At 37.2% G+C, this 12,761-nt stretch overlaps 1 protein-coding gene across 15 annotated transcripts in view; it reads right to left on the minus strand.

Moving 5' to 3' along the window:
* PHF21A (PHD finger protein 21A) overlaps positions 1 to 12,761 on the minus strand; it is a 163,128-nt gene that overhangs the window by 123,478 nt on the left and 26,889 nt on the right. For 13 of the 15 annotated variants that reach the window (XM_028517525.2, XM_036029307.1, XM_036029312.1 and 10 more), the window contains one exon: positions 3,592 to 3,732. In XM_028517525.2, coding sequence (XP_028373326.1) covers positions 3,592 to 3,645 — 54 coding nt within the window. In that variant the 5' untranslated portion in view covers positions 3,646 to 3,732. Of the gene's footprint in view, positions 1 to 896; positions 952 to 3,591; positions 3,733 to 12,761 lie in introns of all 15 variants that reach the window. The other 2 variants (XM_036029309.1, XM_036029310.1) reach the window with 1 other exon arrangement.

Raw genomic sequence — 12,761 nt, forward strand, 5'->3', positions numbered from 1 at the left:
TGAAATGCTAAAACAGATTTGTGCAATGTATGGAGAAGATGCTGTGACTGATCAAATGTGTCAAAAGTGGTTTGCAAAGTTTCTTGGTACTTTGACATTTTGGCCAGATAATTCTTTGCTGTGGGGCTATCTTATGCATTGGAAGATGGTTAGCAGCACCCCTGGCCTCTACCCACTAGAAGCCAATAGCAGGAGATAACTGACATACTCAAAATACCCAAATCAATAAAGCTATTGGTGAAAAAGAAAAATGTGTTTTTTATTTTACAGGAAAAAAACAAATGGACTTTTTGGCCAACCCAAAATAAAAAGTCAGCTTTTATTGTATAATCTTTGGTAAATGACTTTTAACATTTACTCTAGTTAGTCAAAAGCCTTATTTCAGGTGCTGAGCTACATTCTAGGTAGCTGAGGTTGCCAACCATGTGACCTCCAAACACACAAGGTATGTAGATTACTTACTATATACTCTACTTCCCATGTGACAGCAGTAACTCTTGTACATCCTGGTGTTAATTACAAAATAGTAATAACACACATTCCAAGAGCTCAATGAAACTGAATAAGGTTTTAAGCATAAACATTTTTACTGATGCAACACTCTTCAAAGAGAAAACCTTTGGTTTTCCTTTTTGATTTGGTTACCAGAGAGTTGCCTACTATACTGAAGTTGCCTTTTTGAAACTGAAAAGATTTTCTTCCATGACACTGGAATTTAAAAACTACTCATAAGCACACTAAAACTCCACCTCTGAGGAAATTAAATAAACTATTCTATCTGTAAGCAGTCAAGCTGCATTTTACATCATGAGAGGCAGGACTGAACAAGCTGGGCAACCTAACTAAACCATCCAGACCTTAGTGATTTTAAGCTGACGTTGTGTTATCCAACTTACTTTCTTTTCCAAGAATACAGCAAACTACAACCCACAGGCAAATCTGGCCATCTACCTGTTGTGTGAATTAAGTGTTACTGGGACACAGCCACACCCGTTCACTTACATATGGTCTATGGCTGTTTTGCCTGCAGAGCAGCAGAGCACAGTAGTTGTGACAGAGATTATAAATTACTTATAAAGTATAAAATATTTTAATTTATTATCTGGCCCTTTAAAGGAATTATTTGCTAACCTCTGCTTTATACTGTTGGGTTCCATGTAGAATAAATACTCTGAAAGTTTAAATATGGCTTTCATCAAATCTGCATAAGTGCCATCAAAAAGGCAATTTCTCAAAACAAGATGAGATGCCCATCATAGGCCGTTATTATATAAACATTTATTCAACATCAATTATGTGCACACTGCTACTTTTTAAACCATTTTCCTATCCATAAAGAACAAAAATATACCTCTATGACAGCAATACCAGGTAGTTTCATAACATACTTTCCATCCAGTAAGCTCAATTTCAGCCCTGCCTTCATTCCATAACTGGAAATGCACCAAGGGGTGGCTTTTGCCCCAGCCTACTCTGATGTCATTCCTGACATCCCTGAACTTGTCGTAATAGATGATCAGTAAGTTACCACATATCCAACCAGAATAACAGTAGATTTACAAACTAGGCAGGTGTCTTGGATCTACTGTTAATACTTAATTAAAAAAAAAAAATAGGAAAGTATTCTACATGTAACTGGAATAAAAATATCTTAGTATTTCTACATGTTAAAATACTATCAATAAACATATCAATGTTTATTACTGCAAAAACAAAATATCATATAATACAGGATAAATATAAATGCTATTAATTTTATGCTAAAAATAGATAAATATATAAGAAAATAGTTAATGTGAATATTAAGACAGTGGCTGGGATAACTTTATGAAGAATATTATATCCCTTTTGAGTCAACAAATGTAATTTTAAATGTAAATTAGATTTTAAAACAGAAATAGGCATTAAATTTTTTCATAATTATACTTTTCATGAAACTGGTACGCTTGTATTAAAATATGAAACAAAATATTTTAACACTCTACTTAATTTTTAGTAGTTTAGTTCAATTTAGGTCATGAATCTTCCAAGAAAAATCTTATTGGAATCTGTTCATATTTCGTGAGGATGAACTAAAAGCAAAATGTCAACTCTGCCATCTCCAAATTTGTTGAAGAGGATTATCCCCAACAATCACACACAACTTCATTAAATGATCTCTCATCCGTGTAAATTTCAGATTGATTACTGTTCTCCAGAAATTTGTTCTATGATGATGTCCACTTTGAACAAATTGTGAACTTAACTGTCATCATTTGCCATTCAGCCATACTGGGCATTCAACACCCTCTATGTTAAAATACGTCCATCCAGGAAAAAGACAAGCTTGTTTTTGTCAACGGATTTTTATTCTCCCCAATTTGTAACAGAAGTGGGAACAAATAAAATAAAATGTGCTTATTTTTTATATACTAAACTTAAATATATAAAACTTATTATATACTACATTTCTTAAAGTTACCATAAAAACAAAACACAGTTCACATACAGAAGCCACTTGCACATGGCAAACTAAGACACTACTGCTGAGCAAGAGTTTAACAAGCTCCAAAGCAGCAGCAGCAGCAGGGATTTCTGAACACACAAAGCCTTAATGTGAAAGTGTGCGTGCGTGTGTGTGTGTCTCAACACATGAAGCTTTGAAGCTTTCCTGTAAGGTCTCATCCATTAAATCTGAGCAACTTGCAAATAGGCTAAGGACTATTCAGATAAAACTAAGGAAACTATACCTAAGAGCAAACACCTTTAAAACATATTTTTTCTCCTATTCCAACACCTTGAGCATTCTAAAATAATCCATTCATCATCATTTGTCACTTTTTACTAACCAAACATTATGTATGTTTATGTGTGTGTCTTAAATCTAGAACCACATCCAGTTAATGTGTTGAAAAGAGATATAAAACAGTGATATTCTGTTTATACAAAAAATGTTAATGATTTAGTTACTTAAGGATTGTTTTTTGTATGGGCTAGGGTTATGTTAAATAAAACATGCATATTTAACATTTAAATTATATTTAATGTACAATGTATTTTAGAAAAATAATTATATCATGTAAATATAATCATAAATATATTTTTATTTCTGTCTTTTAAAGGTTTATTTAGCCTAAGTACCTGAGGCAAAATGTAAGAATTATGAAATTTGAAATGTAACATCTGTGAAGGCAATCACATTTTCTTCATTAACAACAGGCATCAAGGCATAAAACTGAATGTGTAAAAACTTCAGTATACATAGTAGTCAAGTCAAACAGGTTGCATTGAAAATATGCAAGTTAAGTCATAAATCACATGAATAAAGTCCCTCAAATGAACAGAAAAAAAGTTTCTTTTTAATACCTTTAGTACACCAAAAACTGTTTTCAGTTCATCTCTGTGAAAAGGAATCCAGGAATATTTTATTAGAGCTCCCTGAAGTATTATCAATGAATTTATTAAGTAGCGATAAAAGGCAAATGACGTGACTACTGGACATCTGTCTGAAAGATGATTAACAATTGTGCTAAAAATCAGAGAAGGGCCTGTTCACTAATCTCAGCCATTACTTAATAACATAATGTGGGAAAAGCCAATAATGCAACATACCTGGTGAACCTGAATTTCCACTTTAAGAGCTTCCTGTAGAGTCTGCAACTCCATCCTCTACCTTCTCCACTTTCTCTTATGTCTAATTCTACAGTTTCTTCAGCCTCCGTTTAAAATAACAAACTCCTCTTCTCACTGCAGCTGTAGAGATCAATCAGTGTTTTGGATCATTACGTTAGGTATGTAGGAAATATTCATGTTAAATACAATTAAATTATAGTAGTTAGAAAATTTTTGATTCTCTAGCACAGAGCAAGAAATTTCCCAAACAGATCTCTTTCCAAAGTGAATTGTTGTACTGAATTGGTACCAAAACTTGAGCATTCTTCTATGGAACACTTCAAATAAGCAGGCAATAAAACAAATGTGTTTAGTCTGGTCATGGAAACATCTATGCACCTGCCATGTGCTCAGCACCACAATGTGCACTACGCGCGGAGGATGCAGCACTGAACGAGACCACTTCTGCCCTGGATGAGTGGGAAATCTAGAGGGGAGACTACAACCACCCAGGACACACAGTCCTTAGAAAGAGACATAACGACGGGGTCATACATTTTTAAACACCACACAGAGTGAACTGGAAACTTCAGAGTCTCTCAGAGGTTACAGAAGGCCAGAGTACTTGATTGGATGAACTCTTCACTCTAACTTAAAATATTCTAAAACTAAAAACGGGAAAACTCTGGTTTAAGTTAAAGGTTTACATTTAACAAATCAATACTTAAAACAAGGCAATGTAACTGTGCCCTCCACAAAGTTATGAAAGGGCAATTAAAAATAAATTTATTGTACACAAGAGATGGGGTGGTCTAGCAATGGAACAGATGTTTCCAGCTTTACAATGAACACCACCTCCTTCTCAAGGCCGCCAGGGCATCTCTTTGGCTATGTGTATAACCAACCGCACGTGGAAAATAATGTCAAAAGTCCACATTTGTGAATGAGAACTCTCCTATCCTGCTCCGCCCATCACTACTGCAATTTAAACTAACTCAATGGTTAATTTCTCTTCTAACATTTTTCTTTTTTCTTCTATCAAAATACGCTTAACCTAAAAAAGTCAATTTTGAAAGTGTAAAATTCCTTCAAACTCACAAAGAAAAGTTTGTTTATGTGTGAATAAATTTAAACGTTCCATCTCCATACCTATAAAACTTGTAGTAAGAACAACTTTTCAGCATTCTTACAAACCAACGAAGGGAACAATCAAAAGCTAAAAGAATCACTACTCCTTAAAACAAGTCAATGAGATTCATACTCTACACTTTCTAAAAATTATTTATCTATGGACAAAGTCCATAGTCAACCTAAGTTTTCTTAACACTCCTTTAAACCTCATTTGACAGTTATAATAAAATCATTAATTGCAGAATACATTTGTCAATATTAGTTTTCTTTTTAAAGTATATTTTATTGATTGCATCATTATAATTGTCCCAATTTTCCCCCTTTGCACCCCTGTCCATTACCTCCTTCCTTCCAGCAACGCCCCCCTTAGTTCATGTCCATGAGTCATGCATATAAATGCTTTAGTTTCTGCATTTCGTATACTATTCTTAACATCCCCTTGTCTATTTTGTACCTACTAATTATGTGTTTTGATCCCTGTACCTTTTCCCCCATTCTCCCCCTTCCCCCACCTCAATGAACCCTCCAAATGATCTCCATTTCTATGATCCCATTCTTGTTCTGGTGGTGTGCTTAGTTTCTTTTTTTTAAGTGTATTTTACTGATAATGCTATTACAGTTGTCCCATTTTTTCCCTCCTCTTTACCCTCCATTGCTCTGCACCCCGCTCCCACCAGCATTCCCTCACTTAGTTCATGTCTATGGGTCGTATATATAAGTTCTTTGGTGTCTCCATTTCCTGCACTATTCTTAACCTCCCCCCGTCTATTTTGTACCTACCATTTATGCTTCTTATTCCCTGTACCATCTTTCCCATTCTCCTCTCTCTCCCTTCCCATTGATAACCCTCCATGTGATCTTCATTTCTGTGATTCTGTTCCTATTCTACTTGTCTTAGTTTTTTGTAGGTTCAGTTGTTGATAGTTATGAGTTTGTTGTCATTTTACTGTTCACAGTTTTGATCACCTTCTTTTTCTTAGATAAATCCCTTTAACGTGTCATATAATAAGGGCTTGGTGATGATTAACTCCTTTAACTTGACCTTATCTGGGAAGCACTTTATCTGCTCTTCCATTCTAAATGATACCTTTGCTGGATAGAGTAATCTTGGATGTTAAGTCCTTGCCTTTCATGACCTCAAATACTTCTTTCCAGCCCCTTCTTGCATGAAAGGTTTCTTTTGAGGAATCAGCAGATAATCTTACCAAAACTCCTTTGTAGGTAACTGGCTCCTTTTTTTCTTCTGCTTTTAAGATTCTCTCCTTATCTTTAATCTTGGGTAATGCAATTATGACGTGCCTTGGTGTGTACTTCCTTGGGTCTAACTTCTTTCGAACTCTCTGAACTTCTGGACATCCTGGAAGTCTATTTCCTTTGCCAGATTGGGGAAGTTCTCCTTCATTATTTTTTCAAATAAGTTTTCCATGTCTTACTCTTCCTCACCTCCTTCTGGCACTTCTATTATTTGGATGTTAGAACATTTAAAGTTGTCCCAGAGGTTCCTAAGCCTCTCCTCATTTTTTTGAATTCTTGTTTCTTCACTCTGTTCTGGTTGAATGCTTATTTCTTCCTTCTGCTCCAAGTCTGTGATTTGAGTCCTGGTTTCCTTTCCTTCACTATTGGATCCCTATTTCATTTTGCATAGCCTTCACTTTTTCCTCTATTTTGCAACCATACTCAACCACTTCTGTGAGTATCCTGATTACCACTGTTTCGAACTCTGCATCTGATCAGTTAGCTATCTCTTCACTCCTTAGTTCTATTTTTTTGGAGCTTTGATCTGTTCTTTCATTTGGGCCATATTTCTTTGTCTTGGGGTGCCTGTTACATTGTATGAGACAGAGCCTTAGGTATTCACCAGGGCAGGGCAACCCGCCTCCCTGCATTGTGGTGCTGTATGTGAGGGAGGGGTCCAAGAGGGAACAGTGCTGCTTGCTTGACTCTCTGCTGGCCTTCAGTCACTTCCCCTCCATCCACAAACAAATTGGGCCCTTCTGGTGCTGATTCCCAGGTAGGTGGGTTTGTATACATTCTAGGACCCTATAGATCTCTCCGACAAACTCTCCAGTGAGGACAGGAGTATCTCCTGCCACCGCAACCCCCACAGATTCTACAGCCTGAGGTTTTGAGGTTTTATTTCCCTGTGCTGGGACCCTAGGTTGCAAGATCTGTCTCGCTCCACAGTTGTTCCACCCAGTTCACCTGGACACAGATGTGGGACTGTCTTGCCACAAGTCCTCTCCACCCTGGCTGCCCGTCTTTGCTCCTCCTACCAGTCTCAATGAATGTTTCATCTTTTACTCCTTGGTTGTCAGACTTCCATACAGTTCGGTTTTCTGGAAGTTCTGGTAGGTTTTTGTTTTTGAATTTGCTGTTGTCTTTCTTTTGGTTGTGGGAGGAGGCAAAGTGTATCTATCCACACCTACATCTTGGCCAGAAGTCCTGTGTGCTTAGTTTCATTTCTTTTCTTTTTTTTTAGATTCAGTTGTTGATAGCTATGAATTTGCTGCCTGTTTAATGTTCATAGTTTTGATCTTTTTTTTTCCTTAAATAAGTCCCTTTAACATTTCCTATAATAAGGGCTTGGTGATGATGAATTCCTTTAGCTTCACCTTGTCTGGGAAGCACTTTATCTGCTCTTGCATAATAAATGATAGCTCTGCTGGATAGAGTAATCTTGGATGTAGGTCCTTGCTTTTCATCACTTTGAATACTTCTTGCCAGTCCCTTCTTACCTGTAAGGTTTGAGAAATCAGCAGACAGTCTTTGGGAACTCCTTTATAGTAAGTAACTCTCTGCTTTTCTCTTGCTGCTTTTAAAATTCTCTCTTTATCTTTTATCTTTGGCATTTTAATTATGGTGTCTTGGTGTGGTCCTCTTTGAGTCCAACTTATTTGGGACACACTGTGCTTCCTGGACTTGTATGTCTACTTCCTTTGCCAAATTAGGGAAGTTTTCAGTCATTATTTTATCAAGTAAGTTTTCAATTTCTTGTTCTTCCTCTTTCCCTTCTGGCATCCCTATGATTTGGATGTTGGCACATTTGGAGATGTCCCAGAGGCTTCTTATACTATGTTCATTTTTTTAAATTCTTGTTTCTTCTTGCCATTGTGGTTGAATGTTTATTTCTTCCTTATGTTCCAAATCATTGATTTGCATCCTGGCTTCCTTCCCTCTTCACTGTTGCTTCCCTGTAGATTTTTCTTCTTCTTCTTCTTTTTAATGCTTTTTTTTTAGATTTTATTTATTTCCTTTTAAAGGGGGAAGCAGGAATAAGAGAGAGGAACATCAATGTATGCTTGCCTTTCATGTGCCCCACACTGAGGACCTGGCCCACAACCCAGGCATGTGTCCTAAACTGGGAATTGAATTGGTGACCCTTTGGTTGGCAGGCTGGAACTCAATCCACTGAGTCACACCAGCCAGGGCAGATTTCTCTTTATTTCACTTAGCGTAACCCTCCTTTCTTCCTTTATGTTGCTGCTGTACTCAATAAGTTCTTTGAGTATCCTGATCACCAGTGTTTTGAACTCTGCATCTGACAGACTGGTTACCTCTGTTTGGTTTAGTTCTTTTTCTAGGGGTATGTTCTGTTCTTTCATTTGGGTCATATTTCTTTGTCTCCTCAATTTAGCAGCCTTCCTGTGTTTGTTTCTGCATAGTAGGTGCAGCTGCTTTGACTTCTGTAAAGGCACCTGTAAATGGTGTGGTGTCTTAAGTAATTGCCAGGGAAGGAAACCTGCTTCACTGCTTTGTGGCTCTGTGTGTGGGGACTAGGGCTTAGAGAGGGGATTGTGCTGCTGCTTGACTTCTGGGGATTTGCCCAGCACTCACCCTGTTTGCAGTCACTTTACCCAGTCCCCATACGTGAATGGTGCCCTTCCAGCTATTGCCCTGGTGCTGAATCCTAGGGTCAGTGGGTTTGTATATGTTTTAAGACCTTGTAGGGCCTTTTAAGTGAAGTTCCCTGAAAATCTGGCAGTTTCTTCCATCACCCCAATCCCCACTAGTTTTTACAGCCAGAAGCTATGGGAATTTATTTTTCCAGTGCTGGAACCCTGGGCTGTGTAGTCTGGTCTGGAGCTGGGATCACTTGCTTTCACAATGTCCCTCCTGGTTTTGATCCAGCACACATGAAAGCAAGACAGCCTGTTTCCGTTCCACCAGCGCTGCTGCCTCTTGGCGCCACGCCGTGTCTCCTCACCTCCACCTCTCCTGTCTGGACGAATGTGGCTTCTTTAAATCCTTCACTGTTGGACTTTCACACAGATCGATTTTCTGACAGTTTGGGTATTTTTTGTTTTGAGATTCAGTTGTAATTCAGTTGTAATTTCGTGGTTGCACAAGGAGGTGAAGCGTGTCTACCTATACCTCCATCTTGACTGGTCAGTATTAGTTTTCATTATATTTGCTTCATTAACCTCACTGGGCCTAAAACATCACTACTGGCAATCTTTCCCCTAGGGTTTGTACACTGTTTTGTAGTATCAAAATATTCTACCTTAAAAAATTTTTTCTAAAATGTAAAATTTCTTCAAATTCACATTTGTGGAGGCTAGGAAAGGATTATTGTACAATGATATTATCAACCAAAAAATTTCATGAAGATAGTATGTTTAGGGGATATAACTGGCAAAGAAGACATATTTTAATAAACAAACCTGGGTTTTTCAGCTACTTATTACCTTAGAAAATCTTTGGAAGTATAATAAATAAACATGAGACTCATTAAGTTACTAATTTAGACCAAGGTTTTTATTGTCATGTACGATTATGTTACTTACAAACTCACAGGTTAAAACTATAGTCACTTTAATTTTAAATACTAAAATCATCTTTCTACTACAATTCTTGACTTACGCACTAGAGTTCTTCCTGAAAACAGTACCTGAATTAGTTTTAATTTTGCAGTAAATGTGTCCAAAAATTGTTTCAGTATTTGTCAAATTAAGAATCACCTTGAAGTTAAAGGGGTATTTTCAACACCAGAAAGGCCATATTTTATTTTACTGGTTGTAACATATTAACGTCACAGCTCAACTCAACTCGTATCAACTATGGAAACAAACAGCAGGTTAAAAACATGGAGAACTTAGACTATAAACAACAAAGAGTTAGAGTGCTCACAAGTTTCAAAACTACAAAAGAGCAATTCACTGAAGAAATAAAAATCACCAACAAACATAAATGAAAAACACAGCCATAGAAATGTAAATTTTAAGATAAGTTTTGTCTCTCACACTGACAAAGAGTTATAAAAATAATAGCACCACGAGCTGCCTTCGTGTGGGTCAGGTGGCACTTCCATACCTTGCCACTGGTTATCTCTCAGGGGTAACACTAAGGGTTTTTTACTTTCTTCTTTCCACGGTATCGATGTTTCAAAAATTTCCATAGAAAACAAGTACTTATTTTTAAATAACAAAAAATTAATTGAAGGTTGCTAGATAAAGCATCAGAAAATTTTATGCTGATGAAACGAAATGGTCGGGAAAAGAAAAAGTAGAACCAAGGTTTAACCCGGAGGCTCTAAACGTCAAAGCGTGCCTGGCAGGATAAAAAGCCTGCAACTCAAGTTAACAAGGAGCTGACGGCTTTTACTTCCTTCATCAGATCGTTGTCTACTTATTAGAGACACACAAAGACACAGATTTAATTTGGCAAGAACTCCAAATGCCAGTTACTCCTTTTATTTCAAAATAAAACATTTAAAAGAAGGGTTAAAAACGGTAGTAAATTGTTATACAAAAACTTATGGAGGATTAGAAGATTCATTTGATATAATTTTTCATAAAGGTCTCTTACTGGATAGCAATTTTACAAGACTGGTCTCTCCCTAAAGGAATACATTATATACACACATTTATAGCATCTAAAAACAAAGCAAGAACACGTTGAATCCTTTTTAAAAATATTTGGGGGGCTCAGACAACTCCTGAAGCCATCACATGAAGACCATTTGGGTGTAGTTCATAGCATCATAAAGAAGGCATGATTTGCTAAATCTGTAAAAAAAAGTTATTTATCAAATTCTGACCAACTCTAATAAGTTATAAATAAATCAGTTGTTGTATAGCAAATATAAACAGATGCACAAAACAGCAATAGACACACTGGGACAATGCCTGTTCACCACCCAACAGCCCTAAATACTACCATCAGAAAGGACAAAATACCAATGTCTGTTATTTCAAAACTATACATGTCAAACCACTGGGACAGCTAATGGCCTCTCACCTTCTAACAACAAAAAACAAAACATAAACAAATAAAAACTCCACCAAGCAACCAAGCAAAAACAATAATCAAATCCCACTAAGGCGGGCAGCAGTGAGCTCTGGGAAGAACTTCTGTCCCCCAAATCAAAAAACCTGACTCCACTTACTCACTGTGTTACCACTCTCAGCCTCAAGGTTTTTAAAATTTGTATGTTTGCCTATAAATCAGGAAAATGGGAACAGTATCACCTACTTCATAAAACTATTATGAGGTTTAAGTAAGGTAAATACCATATGAAAAGCCCTTTGTCAACTATAAAGCTCTACGTTACTCCTAACATAATGCTTGTATTCATACACACAAACTTTACGTCCCCACACAGTATACTGCTGAGGGGACCACGGGCTTTCCTACTTTGAAATTCTCTAAGAAGGAGTTTCTAACTATTTTTCTGGGGGTAGTTCTGCTTGGAGATATGTGGCCTCTAGGTCTTTTATCATGATTCTAATAATTTAGTAATGCTATAACTCTGAATTTACTGCTAAGAAACACTGCTCTGTTCCTGAACTGCTATAAACCTTTTTCCAATCAAAACTCAACTCGTTGACCACGTTTCTTTAACAGTAGGTTCGTAACACATTGTGCCCCCAGACTGAAGCCCTCAAACGGCCAGCTCCGTGTCCGCTGTGCTGCAGTTAATTGGTGTAAGGCTCCACCTTTGACCCATATTCTCAGCATAGTGTTTGAGTAGATACAGTTAATATTTTTAATATAAGAAAGTAGAAAATCTTGACAGATCTATGTATCCTTACTTGTCACCTGCCTAATACTAAAATATGAGGTTTCAATTTGTGCAAAATAGCATGTATGTAACATGCTAAGAGATAAAACAGTATCTTCAACTTCAACAGTGCTAAAAATTATCATGGATGCTAAAAATAATAAAATTCTTTTAGTAACACTTACTGAAAACTAACATGAATCAATAAAAAAAATGACAGAAAATATAGTGTCTTTTTTTTTTGCTTTTGTGGTGGTGGCTCTTCAGTGACACTCCTCCATGTCAACAAAATACGCCCCCGGGCCACTAGCTGGGCACTCCTGCTCGAGAGACTCGCATTCGCATGTGGCAAGGCGACCGTGCTCAAACCCTGGTATTATTAACTGCTGACAGAATCACTGCAGCCAGTGCAAATGATGTTTCCTAACCATTCCATTAAATTTCTACACCCCCCAGATTTATGATATCTGAATGTCTGAATGTATTTGAATATAAAATATATATCATTTCTGTTTTATTTCAGGGGGATCCTTATTTTTTAAAAAAAATAAGGAATACCTTCACAGATCATACGGTTCCAAGAAAAGGATGCGGGGTTCCAGGCCAGGCCAGGCCAGGTCCCCGCAGGGTCCTCCCCTCACAGGTCTGCTGCAGTGTCTTCAACCCTCCCCTCGACCACTGCTCATTCTAACCCCCGGTTTCTACCTCAGCTTCCTGGGCCCAGGCCTAACACGAACACATACATTCTTCTATTGCCCACCTTTCTTTACAGAAATCAAACATGCTTACCAAAATTATCTCAACTATACTTGATAATCAGAATGTTCAGCTGAATTAAAAATCGCACAGAAATTCAAAATGAAGGAAGCTGGAGAGTAGTGTATAAGAGCATAGTGAAAATGAGGCCAAGATTTTAGAATTGGTTCTCACATTTACCAGAATACTATTTAATCATAAAAAAAGCCCAGACAAGCGTGGCCAGGATCATATGCATATTTACCACACAAAAGTTAACACAGAGGGTATGGTGGTCTTGGCA

Source organism: Phyllostomus discolor, chromosome 6, assembly GCF_004126475.2.
Source record: "Phyllostomus discolor isolate MPI-MPIP mPhyDis1 chromosome 6, mPhyDis1.pri.v3, whole genome shotgun sequence".
NCBI classification, from domain to species: domain Eukaryota; kingdom Metazoa; phylum Chordata; class Mammalia; order Chiroptera; family Phyllostomidae; genus Phyllostomus; species Phyllostomus discolor.